This window comes from Penicillium antarcticum (genome assembly GCF_028974205.1).
Source record: "Penicillium antarcticum strain IBT 31339 chromosome Unknown utg000003l_segment0_segment0, whole genome shotgun sequence".
Taxonomy (NCBI): domain Eukaryota; kingdom Fungi; phylum Ascomycota; class Eurotiomycetes; order Eurotiales; family Aspergillaceae; genus Penicillium; species Penicillium antarcticum.
In genome coordinates, this window is record NW_026695301.1 from 1,988,017 (window position 1) to 2,010,159 (window position 22,143).

Here is a 22,143-nt window from a genome sequence, read left to right on the forward strand (position 1 = left end):
AGTTGTTCTATTTTCAAATCCCATCTCCCATCTTTCGACTCCATACTTGCGGTTGATGTATGCACCCCTCTTCCCTAGTCTTTTGTTCTGATACAGCTCTCTTCTGTTCTCAAAATTGCAGACAGCCATGTCTATAATCATCTCACTTTTGTCGGTATTTATTTTCTTATAATCAGGGCAACCAAAACATGTATGCCTGCAAAGGCCAATGATGACGGTGTCAGGTGTTTTGAATTGAAGATGCTTTGATATGAAATAAGGCCAAGTGCTGAAATAACGTAGTTGTACACAAAGAAAAACATGAAGCGAAAGACTTAGATTAGACCATCAATATCACCATCCTCGACTACGAGAGGATCCACCGCTGCCGACATTCCGCTCCGCATCGATCATCCGGTCGAAGTCTGCTTGTGCTCGGTCCTTCTCGCTCAATTGACCGGAGCCGTATTGTTCCTGGTTGTGATCCGAGTACTCGGCATAGGGGTTGGTCATGCCAGGGGGCTGGCGAAGCGAGCGTCCTCCCGCATTCTGTCGTCTGATACGATCCCAAGCGCTGCCAGAGGGTGAACCGTCAATGTTGGTATTGCGGTATTCCGCAGCCGTGGGGCTAGCATCATCTTCGTCCATGAAATCCAATGCTGATTTTGATTCAGGCTGTGAGTTTCTGCCCCGTGCCCAGACTGCACCGGTGTTGATACGCTGTTCTGGTTGGGTTTGCGACTCATATGAAGACTGGGAGCTCGTCGGGGTGTTATTGTATGAATCGGAGTCGGATGGAGGGGCTGGTGCCGCTGGGGAGTCGTAGCTGTCCTGAGAATAACCACCGTTTTCTGAGAATCCGCCTTGTCCATTCTGCTGTCGCATTTGAGTGCCGATATCCGCGGCGCCCTGGCGTACACTGCGTACTCTCTCATTTGCAGCTTGAATCTTTCGCTTCCGCACATCCTCAGGATTCGATTTTCGCATATCTTCCACAAACTGCTTCATGCGTGGATCGCCTAACGTGGACATGGCATCGGAGGAGACAGCCCAGCCGCTTGATGCCATGGCGGCAGCGGTAACAATGAAAAGCATCTTGAATGCAGTCGAGGCAGTCGTCCTTTTGAAATCATTGATATCAAAAGACCACATCTTGCGCGCCGTATCAAAGAGCGACTTTGGGGTAGGGTTTTTCGGGAAGTCGGGTGATTTGCGTGCTTTGTTGTAAAAGTACGCGGCACCTGCAAATGAGCTGAGAGGTACTCCAATGCGTCTGTAGTAAAGCGTCCGCGACCCGTGCTCGAGATGCGCATCCATCTCCTCCTGGGTTGGATATCGCGCTGTCAACACATACTGGTTCTCCACCCTACTTGTGATCATGCTACCCAGTTCCCGAGTCCAGTTACTTTGGCCCCAGAAGCCAAAGTATAGTGTGAACAGATCTGGCTTCCTCACCAGCTCCGGTCGCAGGAGGAGCTTGTTGTTCCTAGCCAGAGCGGGGTTGTGTTCGGCGAATGCTTGGGCGGAGGCGTCTGAAGGGGAATTGCTATCGGAGGACGAGCCTCCTTGAGGCGAGGCATAGTCAGAGCTCATTTTGGGGATATCGATTGTCAGAGAAGCTTCGTAGGGTGAAAAGAGAGCTCCGGGGGAGCTTAGATGGTTCGAGTTCTCCAGATTGACCTCGCGAACTTCGAATGACGTTGAGCTGACAAAGCATCAAAAAGTTCCAGCGTTCTGCCTTAAATCACAGGCAGAATTCGTACAACATCGACTGGAAAGTACATCAATAGATTTTGCACATCTTATTAAGTTGTTGGAAAAACATTTCATTGCCTATAGTTACTCCATTGAGTGCCAGGTTAATTGACTTGGCAGCCCATGCTCTCATGCCACCTGTTTAACCATGAACAAGCCAATTGAGTAGCTTTGCTTATGCTGTTTATGCAATTACGGTGTCAAAGAAAGAAGAGAGCATGTTTGATTCTCTTATTTTTTTGTTGGCGTTGTTATGTGCGTGTTCCGTGGTCTAAGTTTTGGCGCAGTGGTGAAGGTCAACCTGATGTACATACCTCACTAAGCTCGGCTAAAGGGCCCTTGAAATGAGAGAGTACAACATGATTTTTCATTTTAGCTAGACAATATGCAGCATTCTATCTTCGATTTACAATTAGAGTTATCTATGAGTAGATATAAGGACCCGTTGAGTGCAAGCAAAACAGTTCCCCTGCGGTGTATTGAGTATGATCAGTACGTGAAAGAGTCATAGGCCACTAACGAATCATTGAGGGCAATCGCAAATCAGATACGAAGTACATATACATCAAAAAGCGGAGTGTAACGAACAGCCCAAAGTCAATAGATATTCGAACTCGGCGCGAGATCTTTGATCGACATTGTCAGGAACATGTCCTAACCACGCGGATTACAGTGCACAGTCTTTCTTTAAATTGATTTCACATTCTAGCTATTGCTCATAGGAACACAGGAGTACCCCGAGAACATAGAGCATAGTTTGCTATGAGTAAAGCAAATGCATAGTCGGTGAGAGTTTGCTTGGGCTAGGATATCTGAACCTATGGAGCTCCGAATTAGTTCATTTCAGCCTTGAAATTTCGCTTAATTTGTTCCTGGCCTCAGAGAGATGCCGAGACATAAAAGTGGTGTCTCACGTCATAGTTCCTTTCCGAGGTGGACCTAATGTCGGCTCCATCAATGACGATGCGGTACATATAAAATTCTGAACGTAAGGGGTAGGGCCGATGCCCTAGCCCCTGCCAGCGATCAGTATTTAACATCACTCAGGGAAACAACAATTAAAAGTCTCTACCTTCCTGGATGGGCTAGAATTTACCTCAAGTTTGGCTGACTTCAGCTCAGTTCATGGGAATTGAGGAAGATACTCATTGCTCTCTTCAATTGCGATCATTACTAATAGAATGCGGTCGCAGCACAACAAAACAATACTCTCCATCACCGTACCTAACTCCAGCTGCAGGAACGATCTTTTGAGCCTCGAGGGACCAATATCAGATTTCAGGATATTACTTCCGGTGTCATGGTTCCCGCCGCCACCCATCCACTAGCGGGAGCGCGCCGACTGGACCGGGTATGTTATCCCCTTACCCTCCCCTGCATCCCTTTGAAACCTTTGCCACAATACAGCAACGGTGATGATCGACCACTTCCCTTTCTGCAAAGAAATTGTAGAAACTGTGTCAATCTACATTGTTTCATTATTGGTCTCTGAGCTGCTTGAATTGTGATTTCTTTTTTTGAATTTGCAACGTAATATGGTCGTCGAATCCATGATCCATGGCTAATTGAGGTGTTTAATTAGGATACATCAATCTCGTTTCCACACGCTATTGTGCCCGTTTCATCCGACGTATCTCCTAGCTAGTTTTCGCATTCCAATCAAAACCCTTTCGAATCCAAGCTTTACTTTTTAACTCCGTACTCATCATTAAGACTGAATTTGCCCATCCCATTGCCGACCTCCTGCCGACCCATAGGCGTCATATCCAACAAATGGTATGTTGACAATATACTTTCCAACCCACGATCGGAAGTGTCATAGCTATGGAAGACGCGATCGCCATCTTTGAAACGCAGAGACCAAAATATCCATTCCCAGGCTTCCAAGTAACAGTCTCTCCCGCCTGCTCGGCCTCCTTCCACGCCTCGTGGGTTTTAGCAGAGCTGTAAAAAGGGAATTTCCATCCCATCCTAGTGCGATACGTAGTGATCTCAGACAATGGAGCAGTAGCGACCGCAGCAAACGAGGTATTACGACTTCGTAGATGCTCGAGAGTTGGAATATGATCCATGCAAAAGGAACATCCCACACATCCAGCATGTTCGCCGGGGCCGAGCATAAAGTGGTAAATGATCAGCTGGTCACGGCCATCGAAGATATCTACGAGGCTTTTCTCTCCTTCGGGAGTGTCAAACTTGAATCGATCCGGGTTGGGGATTTGCACCATAGGGAGTTCTCGGCGTGCAGCTGCTAGACTTTGCAACAATTGAGTGGCTTCTTTTTCTTGCTTGAGGAGATGCGTACGCGCTTGCTGATACTCGTCGGCGTCGACGATCTTTTTCTTGTCGAATGTCAATACTACAATAAGTCATGGGAGCAAAACCGGAAACGGGCTTACTGTCTTTTCCTTTGAATTCATCTTTTCGGATTTTGCGGGTGACATTTTAGATCGCTTTAATAGAATATCAATGTTTCAGGAGATCTCGACGCGACAACGTCAGGGATATCGGGAGCTTGGAGGAGCCCCGCCGGAGGCTCTGGGTGCGGTTACTAAGCATAATCAAGCTTTCTATAATAGGTACTTGCATGGAGGCCACTATCCTATATGGATGGAACAAGGCTGTGCGATAATATAGGCTTGTCGCACGTAGGTTGCAGCAATCCTGAAGATAACCCTATACTCTTCGTATCATTATTCCATCTTCCTGCTCATATATCCCAAGCGAATTTGCTCAAAGGCTTCGTCTCATCAAAGGATTCAAAGGCAGCACCGCCTTTTTCAGTAGCAAAATTGGAGGCAACTTGTGAGCTAGCTTAGCATCTCTCTCGTACTCGGTAAGCTGCTTTAGTAGACTGTCCACCAATTCAAACCCGAGCCGCGCATCACCCCTAGTGTTGTGACCGAGGTGAGTGCAGAGGTCTTCCAGAATTTTGATACAGGCCCGGAAGACAGCAAAAAAATCAATCTTGGCTATTGGTGCATCTCCTTGAAACTTTGCGCTCATCGCTTCTTTGACCTTCTCCATTGTGACAGTCCATATGGTTGAATTGATCTGGTGTAGAGCCTCCTTTATCTGGCTAGGCGTGGGATCGTTGACCTGCTTTCCCAGATATAATCGAACCACGAATTGCTTGGTTGGCTGGTAAAACATTCTATGATGAGCATAGAACATAGATAAGCGGACAACATGAGCAGGTCGGGTCGAGTACTGATGTCTGGGTTGCCCCGCGATAATCGAAACTGAACCCCGTTGCTTGACCTGGAACTTTTGACAAGTTGCGCACCAGCTGATCGGCGGAAAGCGAAACTGAAGGTTCTCTTGGGGAGTGTTCCCATGAAGAGAGCGTTAGTGAAGACGTCACACATTTGATCCAACCAACGGACTCGCTTCATTTGCGGGTTTACATTCCGAAGAGTGTTATGCAACTGGAGTACGGCGTTCACGTAATTATTCTCACAGCAAAGATTAATACCTTCGTATATTGACCAGTGAAGGATCTCTACCATGTGGCCTCCTGCAGTCCACGGTGCTTGGTAATAGAGATCAAACCGTCTTTCCTCCACGTAAGCCTGGACTTTGTTTTGGTACTTGGAAAGGTATTCTTTCTGGAGGCAGGTGCAATGTTCTAAGTCATGGCATAAACAAAATCGCTGCAAAAGTGGCATGCACTCTTTAACACTTTGGATCACAGCATGGGCAAATTTCAATGATAGAATGCGGCAGTTAATCATGTGGCCTGATGGCCACATATACGCCTTGTATGTGGATAGCAACATTTCCATGCCGAAAACAAGGCGCGTTGGAATTAGTGATATTTTGTCGTTAAGTGCCGCATTCAACGCGGGAAGAAGTCTTTCTGCAATCATTGGCTCTTCTTCTAATCCGCTTAGTGCACGTCCGGTGCCGAGAAGGTGCCGCATGCTTTCCTGCATGTAATCCAAGGCGGTATCATCACAGGGAAATGCGTCGCGGCCCTCCGTAGGCTTGCGTATGAATTCCTCTGGATTCTGTCGGCTGCCAGTATAGTCATGAATATCTTCATACGCAGCCTGGGTCCGACAGTCATGCAGAATCCGCGAGTAACGCCATAATCCTAGGTCTTCAAAGAATCGCGTATAACCCGACTGAAGCTTTGGAATGTTGGTGAATCCGAGTCTGACTCTGGAACCTCTGTTGGTAAAATACCACTTTTCAGACAAGACCTCGCTGTTAGCCAGCAACTCCGGGTTACTCTCCCAATCCGCTGTACAGCGTGATATGCCGAGTTGGTCAAAAACTCGGCGACGACCATGGAAAGACTTCCAGAGGCCACTTCGGTCCAATGCTCGTTCACCTTTGCACAAATGGCGTCAAGTTGCTTTTGTAGTCAACATTCATATAACAAAAATACATTGGGAAGATGTTCCTACATAAACCAGGAAGCTAAGCTCAATGTACTCGCCTAGCTCATCATCTTGAAGCACAGGTATTGAAATGATGTAGGGGTCTATTTGCTTAGGCATTGCTGCAGTATAGACTGTATGGTGTATCATTCTTGCTGCTATCAAGGCTCCCGAATAGAGTAAAGGGTATAGACACTAATATTTTTGGATTTTCTGAAGAACTATATCGTGGCCACCTGAAAGGGTCAAGCCTAGCAAGACTTGAGTTTTGACTTTCGGGTTGTGGATGCGTTGAGCCATTTGACTGTGAGGAATTGATTATTGGAGGACGATAAACATTGTTTACATTTCATCTTTCACATATCTCAAGTTGAACTCCAGCTTGAGCACCTAACTCTCTGAGATGATGCCTCATGCTAGGACACCCTTCATCAATATCAGTATCTACTTCCTCTAGTATCAGAGAAATGCCCAGAATATTTGGAGTGAATGCTTTCCAATCCTTCAGTCATGATTAAAGGAGGTCTAAAACGGCGAGATCTTCCCGCTCCCATTCAGGCCATTTTCGAGGTTTAGTCCACGAAAATCTTAAGATGGCTCAGATATACAAGTATGCATATCTTACAATCAATGCTGCTCGGGTATGAAGTGCAAGGGAAAACTTTTCAAACAAGCATGTGGAAAATTGGCCACACTTTGCTTCTTTAAGATACCGGATTCCTACTTTGAGCGCAACTAACTTTGAGCAAGCTTGGAGATTCCCGGACTTTTCTATTGGGAAAATGTGACTTAGCTATAAAAGAGATGATACCCGTGTACAGTTGCCCACCGATCCTGTATCCCGTCTGGGATGGTGCCTTCAACAGCAAGTTCTATCAACACGTTTGCATTCATACGGCAGATGGCCGACGTTGAAATGCCAGAATGAAGCCCACAGTGATGCTTGTTCTACACAAACCCTAATTTCAGGGTGGATGCCGACACGACAAGTGTTATAAATTAGAAATTAGCTAATTCAACTGATATTGCATTTACTTGATGCAGAGAACGTGATTCGCGGTTCGGATGTTCTCATCATGGGGCAGCTACATCGCAGGTGGCAGGTACTCCTCAAGAATTATCTCAGGCGCGAGCTCGGTAAGCCTTCTAACAAACTGCCAGCTATCGGTAGCATAGTGGCTGAGAGATCGCGAGTCACTGCACCGTTACCTTGCTGGACTATGGGTAAATAGTCTGCTTGAACATCTTATGTGGTCTACGATTTTGAAATAGTGGGCTTGTCTACCGTCACGCTGGCGAGCTCTGACGTGGTCCTGGGCCTCAGTGGATTGCACTATATCCTACGATGAGCTTATGATTGATTCAACAACGCTGGTTGAGGAAAGAGAAGTTCCACTAGAGAATGTAAATGGTATAATAAAACAACAATTCGATAACCAGGTGTAGCATTTGACTCGTGCCCACATCCCGCTTCGGAAGATTGCCGCAAAACGTTCCTGATAGTGTACTACTGCATACTTTGTCATCTGTCGGGGACCCGATCCAGCCTTTCGGCCTCCCACAAAGCAGACCTCAGCCTCATCTCCGCGTAATTTGGGTCCGATTTCAATACACTATGATAAAAATGGAGATGAGTCAATGGGGTCTGACCGAACAAAAAGATGTATAAAAGCTTGTTTGTAAATATTCTATCATGAAGCTTCTCATCCAACATTCAAACATCTCCTCATGTACAAACATGCTACCTTCAATATTTTCTATTTTCATTCCATCTTTTGCCATTTCCCTGTCGACCCTTGCCCTTTTGTATGCCAACAAGTACCATGAAGCCAGTGGTATCGGCCGTTTACCAGTTCCCCAGCGGCGCATACCTGGAGAATCTCGCCATTAGCGATGATGAAACTTTAGTCACTCGCGCAGACACACCCGAGCTATACCAAATTAAACTTCCAACGAAGCAAACTAGTGCATACGCCAGTCTGATTCATCATTTCCCCAATGCAACTGGGTTGATGGGTATCGCAGAATATGCCCCAAGCACATTCGCGGTAATTGCGGGCAACTTCTCCATGACGGAGCTGATTACTGTCTCCTGGTCCGTTTGGACTGTCCGCTTCTCTGAAGGAAACCGCCGTCCTACAATCCAGGAAATCGTCGACTTACAGATGGCCAGTTTCTCAATGGCGTGACAACTTTGAATGCAAATACGAGCGCAATTTTGATTGCCGATAGCTTGGCAGGCCGTGTATACTGTCTCAATGCCAAGACAGGAGACTACGAAGTGGTCCTTGAGCACGAATCTATGAAAGCTTCCGGGGCGATTGGGCTTAACGGGATTCGTACCGTCACTATTGGAACCCAAACATTCCTGTATTACGACAACAGCAAGACAACGACGGTGGACCGGGTTGCTATTGACCCTGTATCAGGACATGCGAAGGGCGAATACACCAAAATGGCTCGTGGTTTTTATGCTGATGATCTGACCTATGACTATGAGACTGGTAACATCTGGGTCGCTGGAAACGCCAATAACACCATTTTCCGCATAAATCCTGACGACGAGGAGATTGTTGTAGCCGATGCGTTAAGTACGCCGTCTGTGTTGGCGCCATCAAGCCTCGTATTTGGGAAGGGAAAACATAGTCGCACGCTTTTCGGTACTACTTATGCCGGAGTGGCGCCAAATGGGACAATCACTGGCGGAAACTTGCTGAAAATAGAGGTTGGGGAAAAGAGCAGCTGAATTGATTTGGATCTTTATACAAGCATTAATACGGTCTGCTATCTGAATTGCAAGATATCCGCATTGATCCATCGGCATTTTCAAGGCTCTTTAATTGAGTTATCAGAGGTTGTGGACTTTCGAAATTCTCGAACTATATGTCTTTTTTTTTCGTTCAGTCTTCATCTCATTCTTATTTTAAAAATTTGCCTTAGTGGGGAATTGAGGTAAATAAATTTCAATAGGGCGCTACGTAGTAAATAGAAGTACCTTGAGTTCGTGCCGCCGATTCCCGGAGCATCCAGTATTGCTCAGTGTTCATGCAGCTTGATTGATTATCCATAGAAAGTACAATGCGGCCTAGCTAGGCTTAGTGTACAATTGCCGGCGTTTCAATAATACGTCGGGGAGTCCTTTGAATAGCGCCCTTAGACATGTTTTATGACCATGTTGTTTGTCCGTCGTTGCCAGTTGGCATAGTGGTCTAAAACACCTCATTTTGGCGCTAGGAATGCGGAAAATCCCTTTTTTGAGGCATCTAATAGCCCTTTGCCTAAGCACTCAGCCACCAAAGGCTCCTAAAACAAACACGTTGATTATATCTATCAAGACTTTACGCATCCTGAACTTCTTGAACATAGAATTTGCGGTACCTGTATCGAGGGACTCATTCCTGATTGCCCGACCTGGCGAAACACTATTAGAGTTGCCGAGCTTCCCTGTTGTCGGGCCATTTGCTGGAATTAGATGTATTTCCTCCTTAGTCAGGTTTGATTCTGATTCTGGTTGAATCAAAGCCGGAATTGATGCCATTTTTAGACATTTCTACCGCTGCTTGATTTCGCAATATATCACAAATAACTTCGGAGTACTCCTTGGGGCGGGTCTACCGGTTCCGGCAACAACTAGGGTGTCTCCATCCGTTCTATAAGCTATTCACATTGGGGCTCTCCAGTCTCATATGCTAAATTCAATTTCGAGAAAAAGCTCATTTGTCAGCTCTAAAAGTACATGCACTGTGTTCAGATATTTGAACTATCATTTAGAATGAATCGATACGTCACTCGAAAAATCGATGAACTTGGGCCAGGTATTTGTGAACACCAGGTTCTTGATAGACTTCTCGGCCTGGTCAAATGCTTCAGCTGTGAAGTTTGAAGGAACGATAACAGAGTCCGGAACACGGGACTCAATATGCATGATACTCTGGCCCTCGTGAGGGTTTGCATCTAAACACAGAGCCTGAGTGTCTTCCTCTATAGTTATCACCGTTGAAAACTTTTTTCGGTGCGTTGTCATCGTGTTGTAAGACTCGGGAAGATTCCTGTACGCGCGTGTTCCAGCCCTTCCAGGCATAGATTGGCAGATAATCTGGGAGGCTTCACCAAAAATTGCCATAAGATCTGAGTAAATTCGAGACTCGATGTTGATAGGGAATTCTGCGAAGTTGATATCGACACAGGCCGCGTAGATTTCGAGTGCGAACTTGAAGAAATGGCGTCGGTAATACTGGGGATCGCAGTTCCAATCGTAATCTGGTCTGGATTCACTGATCTCTGCCCATGCGGCTTTCCAGTCGCGCACGTAATTTAGAAAGATGATGTTCTCACCGCTGAATTCCTTGGCTGCGGCAAATCGCAGAAGAGCACTGGAGTCTTCTTCCAGGTACCTCCCTAAAGCTTCTCTAGAATAAACTTCAGGCAAGCGGCTGACTTGACTAGGAGTTCTTGATGGTGCTGAGGTCAACTTTTCTCCACTGGATGTTCTCTCTTCATTCCATGCTTGGAGTTCTCCCAGAACGCGATCCCTCTGTCCCCTGGAAACGACAAGTTCATAACACGGAAAGAAGATGGTAACGGCTTCCATTGTCATTATACCGGGAGTAAACCTGCGAGTGTTATTATTCAACTTTATCTGGATTTGATGATAGGTCTCAATTACCAAAGAGCTGGCACCCAGTATTTGTTAATAGCTGCCCAGACGCTGGTTGTCGAATAAAGCGCGGCGAACCACATAGGTGAACCTGGTAGACTAAAGATTTGTCAGCATAGTTTATTAGGTGATTTAATGAGATGTAAATGCAAAAGAAAATGTTGAAGTGCTCACGCAGCGATAAGGCAGCAGGTGATTTGAAGCCGCCAGTGATGGATGTCATGAATGTTGCGAATCTTCCACAGAATGTATGGCGCAAATACCCAGGACCAGAGCAATTGCCAGAGAATCGAAGGAACCCTTGAGTTTTTCATGTCAGAGAAACTCGACCATATTACCATTCCAGGCAGAAGTCTTACCATTCGGGGCCTCGTCGACATTCTGCCGCGCTCACATGTTCGGAGAAGGTGCCAAAGGTTTGAAACTTTCGGGAGCTGAGGAATATAGAGAGCGATATGAGCAGCTATAGATACAAGACGAGATTAGTAGGGAACATTAGGGCAACGGGCGCGTAGGATGAACTGACTTGAGCCACCATCCCAACAGCAATGCCCAATTGCGTGCGTTGTACGAGGTTGAGTTGCTTCCATCGAGCCAAGTACCGAGTAGACGATGCCGGCGTATTGATAAATTGGGGTCTGTATGGTTGCTGCGCGTTCAAAAGCAACTTCTCCTGAATGCCAAAGACGTTCAGGAGCTGCATGCTGTTTGCTTGGAAAAGTGCAATTCCCACGGGGAAATAGATGCTCATGATCCAGTATTCTGCGACACATGGATAATTATCACCCATCGAATATGCGACCATACACAAGATCCAGTAGACATGGAGACATGACACCGCACTCAACACGAGAGGCAAGTTGCGAATGCGAATGCATTGCTCATGACGATTCAGGATAAGAAATACGGAGCCGGCAAGGATAACAGTCGTCCAAGTTATAGCCACAGCTATATAGAATTTGGCTAAAGTATCGAAGATAGCCGCGCCACCGTTGGCTCCCCCGGGGCGGGTGAAAGCCATATTTGAGTGTCTCGCAAGCCCGAAATAAGCATCCGGAAGCACCAAACGTCTTTTTTGTTCAACGACTTTGATAAATTTCTGATAAAGTATTCAAATGGACGTGGTCGATAAAGGTGTGACAGGGATAGATGATGGAATCAGGTTCAACGCAGGGTACAGGAAAAGACGGCGGGAGCACTACTATGGAAAACTGGGGGATTAACTCTACGGTCGGACACAGCGCCCAAACGCCAAAACAATGCTTTGTCCAATCCCTGTGCGCTCTCAAACTTCCAAAGGATGTCAACGTAAATTAACCGGGCCTAGTCCGGCGCACGTGGCTGGTCAAGGAATGGTTGATACAGTATTGGTTTCCACTGCTAACAGGATAAGCGGCCCCTGAGCCGTCCCATTCCACCCCTTGTGCGAATTTAATGCCCCCTAGTTCCTAGCTGCAGGGATGCTGGCTGGACTTGGACTTCGGAGAGGCTCCGGGGGGCAACCCTGGGCAATGGAAAGGCTTGGGACTGCGCAGCGCACCGCTCATTTTGTTTAAACCCATGACTTCCTACTTAAGGACGATTTATGCATACCCACGTCAGGGGTGATGATATGTACTTATAGGTAGGTATAATATGCAGGAGCAATGATGTCGGCCAGGTGGCTTGTTGTCGCACAGCGAAGCCCTTCCGATTGGTCAAGGTAAGGTTCGGTTGCGGATTCGCGCGGGCCGTCGGGATGGTGGCACACGGGCCAACCCACGCTACTTCCATGCTAACTGCCTAGATGCATGGAACTGACACACACACTTGCAGGGTACTTCAGGGGTTATAATCCTGGAGGGCTGGGCAAGGGGGAAATTATATTCCGATGGGCGAGGTTGATGGGCAGTCGGATCCTAGGATGCCCGGTCTCCAATGTTCTCAAGTCAAAGGTAGTTGCCTCCAACCGCACTCTGATCATTACCTTGATGCACGAGATTCTAGATATAATATTTTAGTTAATTTCCTATGATGGGCAATGACTCGCTCATCCTAAGTGATGTTGCTGTATAAATTAGCGACGTAGGTGCGTGAGACAGTGCTATCGCAGAAGCGCCCCTCGTACTTTTGTTGCCGTGGTTCTGGATGGAACTGGTTAGGAGACCCCACGAGAGTCCACTCCGGGCAACGTGGTTATCTTACGATGCTACATTCATGAACTGCCTTGGGCCAAAAACGCTCTGTGATGGGTCGGTGGGAATCAATCATGTCGGTCGTCCGCGAGCCTCTCCGATATACGCCCCACAACATTACATAGAATAGAAATTGAATGAGCTCGTTGTACTCTTTTATCATTTCAATCATTCCATTCCCTGGCCCAAACACATCAACGCCGTTTCCCCATTTTCTGGTGCCCTGAATTGCGAAACGACACTCCCACAGGATGGCATCCCCACTCCAAAGACCATCCCCGGCACATTCAAGCAAGCCGAGTTTTGCGGCATCAGTTAATACATATCTGAGCATGGAAAGCACCTGGGACTGGAAAAAGACTTTTGTCAGCGCCGATGTCGAGGCTCAACGAACGCCGCGAATGAGTTTTCCCTCAATACGATATCTCATTCTGACAATTTATCGCCGCCTATTTTCGTTGGTCTTTTGCGCCAATATGATCGCTTTCATTATCATTATGATTAAGAGTCGACAGAAGCTTTTAGCATTCGTCAATGCAGCGGGTATCAACTTATTGGTATGCGGTCTTGCTCGGCATCCGCTAGTGGTTAATGCCATCTTCCGGAGCATATGCCGCCTGTCGCCGTCGGCTCCTCTCTGGCTGCGCAAGAGAGCTGCCGAAGCATATCACTATGGCGGAGTTCACAGTGGATGCGGTATGGCAGCTTTTTTATGGTATACGGGCCTCGTGGCTCTGATTACACAGGAATATTGGATGAATGGAGACTCGGGGACAATTACCATTCCGATAATTGTTATAGCCTATGTTTTACTCGTTGATCTCGTTGCCATTATTGCTGTTGCATATCCTACATTCCGGGCAAGATGGCATAATTATTTCGAGCTCATACACCGATTCGGCGGGTGGCTAGCAGTGGCTCTGTTCCTGACCCTCTTGCTTGTCTTCTCAGATCAAGCCCGACGTTCGCAAGGCTTGTCACTCGGGCAATACCTACTCGAATTACCAGCGTTTTGGTTTGTACTAGCCATCATTGTCTCCATTGTTCATCCGTGGCTCCTTCTCCGCCGGGTGCAAGTTTTGCCAGAGAATCTCTCATCGCATGCTATCCGACTCCACTTTGACCACACATCTACTGCATTTGGTAAAGTGCTAGCACTCTCCAATCATCCACTCAAGGATTGGCACAGCTTTGCAACTTTCCCCGACCCCGGTGATAAGAGCTTTTCTTGTGTAGTATCCAAGGCGGGCGATTGGACAACCCGGTGTATCGATCAAAAACCCACCCAGCTATGGAAGCGTGGAGTGCCCATGTACGGCTTTATCCACGTAATGCGTCTTTTTCGTCGAGTGGTAGTGGTTGCCACGGGGTCAGGAATTGCGCCATGTCTCTCATTTTTGAGCGAAAAGTCTCGCCCGCCGTTGCGACTCATATGGCAGACGCGGAATCCAAACAGGACATACGGTCCAGAGGTCTTCAGCCTTGTGCATCAGCTTGACTCTGATCCACTTCTCATTGACACCGGGACCAGCGGCCGAGTGAACATGGTGCCAATTATCCAAGAGGTCGTCCGAGAATTCGACGCGGAGGCTGTCTGTGTGATCAGCAACGCGCGCCTCACTAAACAAGTGGTCTTCGAGCTCATGGAAATTGGAGTGCTTGCATTTGGACCAATCTTCGACTCTTAGAATAAGAGCCGGAGACTGAGAAGAAATCATCTTTTCAAGGTCCACTTCTGAAAGACCCACGCACAGCCCTACCCATGATATAATGTCCCTAGATATAAATGATTCTTCGGTATGAGGGATAAGCTCCCTTACAATAATCAAACTCTTACAGCGAGGGTTGACTGTATATACGTGCTGATATTGCTACATGGTCCACCCCAACTATTGTTAGTAGATGTGGCTTTGTGTGCAATGCGAGAAGCTTTAACGAAAATAATGTATGAAGCTAGTGAAATAGCCAAAGAACGTGTTTTTTCAAAGGACTTTTTCAATATCTAATTATGAAGCCCAATGCATTCACCATGCCATACTTATTTTCTCCCACACAAACTCTTCACGACCTTCTGGGCCGAAGCATCCTTATCCCTGAATTGCTGCGGGAATTTGGCCAAATCAGTACCCTTTGACAGGGTTCTTGCCTTGGAAGCCTCCGCTAGCGCCTCCGCCTTCGACAACCGGCCCGTCCCGACGCCAGCACCCGCAATCAAACCTAACATCTCAAACGGCGCAGACGACGGGTCCCGATGTTTTCCGATACCGATAAGACTCGGCTGTCCGCTTCGCCGATAAGAAGGGCAACCCGAGCGACTGATACAGCGCTGCCGACTAAAGGGCCAAGGGCCTCACCGACAAAGGGGATCACCATGGAGACAATGGTAAGTATCTTTAAGATGAGGTCCTTCTTTGCTTCTTCCTTGGCCTTCTCCCCAATGTCTTTGGCATCTTTCATGCTGTTGACAGCTTCGACAAGTTGCAGTACAGGCATGGAGCAGGCGACTACTGCATCAGTAGCCGAGGTATCTTTCGGCCTGTCGTCGTAAAAGGACAGGCCCACGCTGAGGTATGACGAAAGTAGGGAAGTCCGCAGAGCTATGACATTGCCCCTAGACGCCTCGATGGGCTTTTTAGTATTGTCTACGTGAATATCATTATCAGAGCCCTTCCGAGGATAGTTCAGCTTTTTCCAGAACAGCTTCCGGCAGGGTAAGTTGCCACCACCCGGTCGTACGTCGCCAGGATTCGCATATCCGTAATCTTTTGTATCGTCGCCAAATTCTCGGGTTTAAACTCTATCATCAGGTCGCATGTCCTTCACCTTTACATTAATTACATTTACTGTCTAATTCATATGAGAAAGGTTTGATAGGTCGTGCAAGTAACTAGGAGTGAAATAGGTGGGATTTTTACTCTCAAAACGCAACATGGCCTCAGATGGCTACCTTACACTCTTAGTCACACATATGAAAAAGTCTAACTTGGACTGGAGTGTAAATCTCATATTCTTCATCAAGATACAAATTGCAGTTCAACAAAATCACAGATGAGAATGATATTCCCATTACTTGACTTCTTGTATACAGTAAAATTTTACACGGACCATTTATATTCAATTCTACAACTTTTCATTAGCCGTATTTCTTTCAAAATGAGAACATCATAATTTTACTAGGAATTGAATCCTTTGCCTAAATCTGTTATCATTTCATGGGGGTAGAAGTTTGACGAAGTTAAGGCTTACGGTAGACCGAACTAGTAGGGTCAAGTTACAGAACTCAACGCTATGCGCTTTATGCAATGTCCAGCAATCCCATACAGACATTCACATAGGCGCTGGATATCTCACCAATACCGTGGAATCTGATACTTCTGCCAATGTTATGGCGTTTCAGCATTCTTGAACTTCCCAACCCAACCAGCAACCTATTCTCATCTACCTCTCCAATCGCCCATTCAAACTCTCTTCGCCCAAATTAATAGGACCATGTGAGGCTAAAAGTCATGATATCCAAGAGGCCAGTCAGATGGCACACTTATGAAGTTCTTGAGGATGACCCACAGTTTTAGATTGGCCATCTATAGAATCCAACTTACCTGTCAGTGCTATCTCGAGGGCGTATTCGTTGGAACCGATGCCAAAGGGAAGAAGCAGTCTGCAAGTGTTGTCGAACCCCTTTCATGGATCGCTTCCGTGTATAAACAAGCCGGGGTATCGATGCTATTTTATGCAGGGTTCATGATGCTCAGGGTGATTAGATCTATTCGCTGGGAAGAGGAGAAATAAGATTTTTGCTATATTTGTCATCATCTTGATCTTCGTCGTCCAACCCACCTTGCCGAGACTGTCGATATCTTAAGTATATACGTGGCACGATATGGCTACTTCAAATTTCAGGCCGTAAAAGGTTAAGGGCTCCCCCAACCAAATGCAAGCTGCCCGTCACAAAGATCTGTGCACCACTTTCTTGGGCACTGATCTGTTTGGCGGAATTCAACGCGCCCTCAATGGTTGACTCACTTGAGACTACAGCCTGGTTATCGAAGTCTTTCCATAATGAAGAGTATGTAGCGCAAAGGTCTGGGAAAGGTTTTTCGGGCACTTTGAGGGTTTTATCTGTCACGCAATAATTAGCTCGACAACTCTTAGCAGCAACTAGATTAGTAACTCACCTATTCTTGTAGTCCCATCAATTCTCTCCTCGTATGTGGTGAAGATGACATGATCTGGCTTCGCATTGTATTCCGAAAGAGCATGTGCCAGACTTTCCATTAGGTCCACTCCGTCACGTTCCTCGGAGAAGTGGCTGAAGATAAGAATTCGACATCTGAATGATATGATGCACTTTTAGTCGACTGATGATCAGAATAAAAGAAGCTGGCCAACTAACCTCCGCGGTTCCACGACAACAATGTTGTTTGAATACCATTCTGCTGCTTGTTTGAGACTCAGAGGATTGTGCGCCCCATCCACGAACCATTGAGACTTCCCGTCCTCTATAATTTCGAATCGCCCGAGCCACGAGAAGTTCTCGATGCCTCTGAGGATATCGTCTGATTCCATTATGTGTCCTGGTGCTTTGAGTTGTAAAAACTTTTTGGCTAGCTCAAGGGCTAAGGAAGAGTTGATTCGCTGTACTGGGACACTCAGCGCCTTGGTGTTGGTAGGAAGATGCTCATTGGTCGGAATGAACTTCAGGCTGGTCTTCTTCTCAGCGGCACGATCACACAAGACTTTCATCGGTCCTTGTTCTTGTGGTACCGAGAATGCAGGTGCTCCAGGCTTGAAGATCCCTGATTTATGCCAAGCGATACTTTCGATCGTAGGGCCTAGCTGATCAACGTGGTCCATCCCAAGTGAGGTGATTCCTGTCGCAACGGGTTTGGGTATCACGTTGGTAGCATCAAACTCTCCGCCATGGTGAGTTTCAAATATAGCGGCGTCGACATTCTCTCTGATGAATGTATGGAAGGCTAGCAAAGCCAAAAATTGCAGGTACCGAGGCTGTCTCGTGGTCTCGACTTCCTGTCCTAAACCTGAAGATGCAAGGCTTTCCCAGACTTCATAAAAGTATTTTGTGAAGAGATCCTCCGTGATTGGTCGATTGTCGATCTGTATTCTCTCTCGGATGCATTGCAGATCTGGGGAGGTATATAACCCGATCCGCCTTGGGAATCCCGTTCTCAAACCATGCGCATGGAGAAATGAGCGTGTGAACGCGCAGGTACTTCCTTTACCCTTCGTTCCAGTGATGTGAATAATATTAATGGCGTTTACATCACTCTCCTAGGCCTAGTTAGAACGGCAAACATGCAAACGAAGTCCATTTATCATTCATACCGAGTGTCCCAAAACCTGCAGCCACTCTTTCATTCCAACCAAGCTGGGTATACCCCTCACAGTTGGGTTATCGCTAGGAATCGCTGCGTCCTGATTGGTACGAGATAGCGCAGGTGTTTTCGGTCGGGTTTTCCGCCTTCGTGTTGCTAGGAGTTTGAGCGCATTCTATGTTTGTTAGACAGGACGCTACACATATATGGAGATTTTACCTCGTAACTGCGCTTCATAATGGCGGTGGACTATAATACGAAGGTGGAAGACGGGTTGTTGTCTTGATTTGACTATCATCGTGAAATAAGATGTCTGCAGCTCTCGGCAGGTCGGCACGTGATTTACTCCACATGAAATGGTGATCGCGGAATTCTTCCGCAAATCCTTCAACAACGAAGTGCTGCATGGTTGTTATATGTGAACTGAGCTTCCGCATGCCCGACCTCCATTTGGTCTCATGGAAGCCAATTAATCAGGTTGCTTAGGAAAGTTGAATGGAAAATCTCCGAATAATTGAAAAAGAATAATTAATGGAGTAAAACAGCAAACGCACTGTACTTTATCGATTTACGGAGCCGTAAAAGGCCCAGCAAAGCTTTGGCAGCAAAAATACAATACACCCTTTACTTTCTACGTATCTATTATTATGTACTTCTGTGGTCTGTTCTTTCTCTGGGATAGGAGATCTCTGCTAGCAAGCTTTGATATTTTTGAGCATGGGGTAATCATGTCCGCGAAATATATTTTTAAGAAGGATAAATGGAGGACTTTAACTAGGGCAAAAAAGTCAATGTCTCTGGGATGAGTTTCAGAGCTGACATATTGCTAATCACGTATTCAGTGATTAGGATCAAGTGCATCCTTCTCTATTTCAAACCCACCTTTCACCATGAGGCTTGGAGGGCTGTGAAATGGGTTCTCTCCAGCGCCGTACCATAAGTCATCTATCTCTTTTACGAGCCACTTTGCACGCCGAGAAACTATTGCTTCTTTAATAACCAATCGATCATTTGGTCTTCGATCTGGCCAGAGACGTTTCTCACGAATTCGTTCGCGCATCTCCGCAATGAAGTGATGTCAGTAACCGCCGTTGTCGACGAATGTCAAAAAGCTTAACTGAATAGACTGGAATGAATCTGGTAGTTCTGAAAAGCATAATATGACATCTAATTGGCTGAAAATGAAACGAAAAAGTTCGAAATAGAGTTTAGGCCATTTTTCAAAAGAAGACATGCTTCCTAGGGGAACAACCGCGGTATTTTGCGTATCATTTCCCTCGTAATCAGCTTTTAGTCCTGCGATATAGAAAAAAAGTACTCAATTTCACCTGCTTCACTCAGTGCTTGGTGAAGCCTTCTTGCCCAGGAATCTGCCTTACTCCGCTTTTGCTTGTGCTTTTCACTGACAGCGAAAGATCAACTGACCTGCATTTGATAAATGAAGTGGAAGGTAGAACTATACAATAAAAAATACTCTAATATATACAGGATGAATCCCACACAGTCCGTTCCCCTTTCCAAGTCCAACAAAGAATATATGTACCGAAGACAGAAAATGCTGATCAAGACCAACGCACGTCTTGAATGGATGTTTTGGACCTGTATGCGGAGAGCCGGACATATTGGCCCTTTTGTTTCAACTCAGCAATGTGAGCCCAAGAAGCGCCCTGTTATTTGACCCCAGTGCTGCTTGGGATAGGGTCGCGAAGAAGTCCACACATGTCCCAACTTTTCATAACACACTCGAGAGCAAATCAATCACTCGGGCACGGTAGCCAGGCGATGAGTCTCTCCCAGCCGACCATCTTCTTCAGGCCGTACCTTGTGATACGACCGCCTTCTCCGAGGGTAACACATGAAAAAGGCGGCGGCCAGTCCACCGATGAGAGTGCAAACCCCTAGGAAGAAGATAAACAGACCAACCGTACCACTGAAAGCAGTATGATCGTCCACCTCATCATTGCCGCTGTTCTCTGACGCATGCTGGAGAGCAGCTAAAGCAACACGTGGATCCTGCGGAGAAGGAATCTTCGAGCCTACAAACCCAGCAGCTTGCCAATTGTGTGGGATCTGGCTTCGATGAACAGCAGACTTGCTCATAGAGTCACCATTGCGGTCCAAAGCCTCGGCAGTAATATAATCCATGTAGCCATTGACGATAAACATAGTTTCGAAATCAGTCTTTTCGACATGGCCGATGAGAACGGACTCGCTGGACTCCCTGGCTCGGGCATAGAAATTCCATCTGGCAACATCCGTAGCGCCGTTCCAGCTAACATAAATGACCGTGCTGATGGACGTCTCACTGGTGCCGTAAACCGAGGCCACGACGTCAGGAGGGGTGAGTGGACGACCAACAAAGTCGGACTTGTACGCGCGATAGGTCGAGTACCGGTCCGAGACAAATCGGGCAGTCATTAGGACTTCCCCATCGGGACCGTGCTCACTCTGATAGCCGAATTTGCTCCAGCCTGCGAAAGTGTTACCGTTGGGGAGTGTTTGGGCGTTTCCGCGGAGACGCGTTAATTGGCCGTCTGGTCGGTTCATGCGCTTGATGAGCCGCGCTGTCATGGCTGCCGTGTCGAGCTTGATATACAGAACGGAGGAGACGTCCTCGTCATTGGATGCTTCATCGGATGCGTTGTTGAGCATGGTAATGACGTGGTCGGTGCCATTCGATTCGACGAATTTCACGTCGTGTTGCTTGGAGAAGGTGAAGTCTTGATCGAAATTACTCTCTGCTCCACCTAGTCGCCATAATATATTTCCATCAGCGCCGACGCAATAGATTGTGTTAGTGAAGCGCATAGATATAATGTAGTCGCCTGCGGCGTTCTTATCAACCGCATTGGCGTGGACATAATCCCAGCCTGGAGAACCTTGAGGCCTATCCCACGCGTGAAAGGAATTTGACTCGTGAATTGGAATGTGATCGACGCCGTTCCATTTGAAGAGAAGGTCGTTAGTCGCGATGTCGTATTCCGCAATCCCTCCGGAGACAACGAAACTCTCCTCCTCCGGACGGCCAAAGTCCCCTAATTTGACCAACGTAGGGCGATAGATACAGACAACAGCGGTCTTGCCGCCATCCAGGATATTGAATTCATGCATGTTAAAATCGTGGGCATCAGCCGGAGAAATCAAATCCTTCTCGACCTGATAGTGCTTGTTCAAAATCACAGCACGACCCCGATCCTCGAACTCATTCTCTGGATCCCAGGCCACGATAAATGACAGATGAGTGTCGCCATCCATGTTGGTATTTGCGCGAAAGTCAAAAACATTGCGATCCTCGAATTGTCTTGACCCAGCCCAAATGAGCATCTATAGAAGACCATCAATCTCCGCATCATTCCTCGCGTCACGGCAACTATCACATACGCCATTATCATCATAGATATAAGGACCAACTTGGTACTGATGAAACTTCTGAGTGGATGCCTCTCCCGTGATCTGTCCGTATGGCGCGACAAACCAGTATCCAGGTGCCTGGCGCTCACGGTCATGGTGAGTTACATCCCATTTCAATGCTCGGGTATCGGGAAGCTGGTGGATGATTAGTTTCTTGATTCGCAATTTTGTCGGGGTATCCACCGACCGACACAAAAGATAACAAATCGTCATCAGGAATGATGGGCTTAACAGCATAGCAAAGCGATGCTAGTAATGGGATCAATAACAACATGGTGGAGGGGTGACCATTACGGTGACCGAAGAGATGAATTAAATGCATAACATGGAGGGAAGGAGTGTGGTCTACCGTTAAAAGGGACTTGAAACGGAGATTTGGGAGCTGACCGTGGTCGTGGCGCTCAGCTTAGCAAATGGACGATCAAACGACGCGCAGCCTCGACCCCATA

The 22,143-nt window shown here is 46.9% G+C and overlaps 9 protein-coding genes across 9 annotated transcripts; 2 read left to right on the forward strand and 7 right to left on the reverse strand.

The window, feature by feature from the left end:
* Nucleotides 1-333: 333 nt before the first annotated feature.
* N7508_003462 (putative endo-1,3(4)-beta-glucanase) lies at nucleotides 334-1,572 on the reverse strand (the record flags this gene model as incomplete). The annotated part of the gene is made up of 1 exon (XM_058461528.1): nucleotides 334-1,572. One exon carries the CDS (start codon nucleotides 1,570-1,572, stop codon nucleotides 334-336), a length of 1,239 nt encoding a protein of 412 aa, XP_058322105.1.
* Nucleotides 1,573-3,417: 1,845 nt separating this feature from the next.
* N7508_003463 (uncharacterized protein) lies at nucleotides 3,418-4,178 on the reverse strand (the record flags this gene model as incomplete). Its single annotated transcript, XM_058461529.1, has 3 exons — nucleotides 3,418-3,477; nucleotides 3,540-4,076; nucleotides 4,134-4,178. 3 exons carry the CDS (start codon nucleotides 4,176-4,178, stop codon nucleotides 3,418-3,420), a joined length of 642 nt encoding a protein of 213 aa, XP_058322106.1.
* A 289-nt stretch (nucleotides 4,179-4,467) lies between these two features.
* On the reverse strand, nucleotides 4,468-4,761 carry N7508_003464 (uncharacterized protein; the record flags this gene model as incomplete). The annotated part of the gene is made up of 1 exon (XM_058461530.1): nucleotides 4,468-4,761. One exon carries the CDS (start codon nucleotides 4,759-4,761, stop codon nucleotides 4,468-4,470), a length of 294 nt encoding a protein of 97 aa, XP_058322107.1.
* Nucleotides 4,762-7,942: 3,181 nt separating this feature from the next.
* N7508_003465 (uncharacterized protein) lies at nucleotides 7,943-8,865 on the forward strand (the record flags this gene model as incomplete). Its single annotated transcript, XM_058461531.1, has 2 exons — nucleotides 7,943-8,304; nucleotides 8,352-8,865. 2 exons carry the CDS (start codon nucleotides 7,943-7,945, stop codon nucleotides 8,863-8,865), a joined length of 876 nt encoding a protein of 291 aa, XP_058322108.1.
* A 1,017-nt stretch (nucleotides 8,866-9,882) lies between these two features.
* Nucleotides 9,883-11,797, reverse strand: N7508_003466 (uncharacterized protein; the record flags this gene model as incomplete). The annotated part of the gene is made up of 5 exons (XM_058461532.1): nucleotides 9,883-10,732; nucleotides 10,786-10,875; nucleotides 10,951-11,076; nucleotides 11,136-11,239; nucleotides 11,303-11,797. The coding sequence occupies 5 exons, from the start codon at nucleotides 11,795-11,797 to the stop codon at nucleotides 9,883-9,885; spliced, it is 1,665 nt and encodes a 554-aa protein (XP_058322109.1).
* A 1,629-nt stretch (nucleotides 11,798-13,426) lies between these two features.
* On the forward strand, nucleotides 13,427-14,638 carry N7508_003467 (uncharacterized protein; the record flags this gene model as incomplete). Its single annotated transcript, XM_058461533.1, has 1 exon — nucleotides 13,427-14,638. The coding sequence occupies one exon, from the start codon at nucleotides 13,427-13,429 to the stop codon at nucleotides 14,636-14,638; it is 1,212 nt and encodes a 403-aa protein (XP_058322110.1).
* A 529-nt stretch (nucleotides 14,639-15,167) lies between these two features.
* Nucleotides 15,168-15,703, reverse strand: N7508_003468 (uncharacterized protein; the record flags this gene model as incomplete). Its single annotated transcript, XM_058461534.1, has 2 exons — nucleotides 15,168-15,592; nucleotides 15,649-15,703. 2 exons carry the CDS (start codon nucleotides 15,701-15,703, stop codon nucleotides 15,168-15,170), a joined length of 480 nt encoding a protein of 159 aa, XP_058322111.1.
* A 1,136-nt stretch (nucleotides 15,704-16,839) lies between these two features.
* On the reverse strand, nucleotides 16,840-18,520 carry N7508_003469 (uncharacterized protein; the record flags this gene model as incomplete). The annotated part of the gene is made up of 5 exons (XM_058461535.1): nucleotides 16,840-17,069; nucleotides 17,126-17,280; nucleotides 17,344-18,239; nucleotides 18,294-18,458; nucleotides 18,503-18,520. The coding sequence occupies 5 exons, from the start codon at nucleotides 18,518-18,520 to the stop codon at nucleotides 16,840-16,842; spliced, it is 1,464 nt and encodes a 487-aa protein (XP_058322112.1).
* A 1,521-nt stretch (nucleotides 18,521-20,041) lies between these two features.
* N7508_003470 (uncharacterized protein) lies at nucleotides 20,042-21,968 on the reverse strand (the record flags this gene model as incomplete). Its single annotated transcript, XM_058461536.1, has 3 exons — nucleotides 20,042-21,607; nucleotides 21,665-21,829; nucleotides 21,882-21,968. 3 exons carry the CDS (start codon nucleotides 21,966-21,968, stop codon nucleotides 20,042-20,044), a joined length of 1,818 nt encoding a protein of 605 aa, XP_058322113.1.
* Between the last annotated feature and the right edge of the window lie 175 nt (nucleotides 21,969-22,143).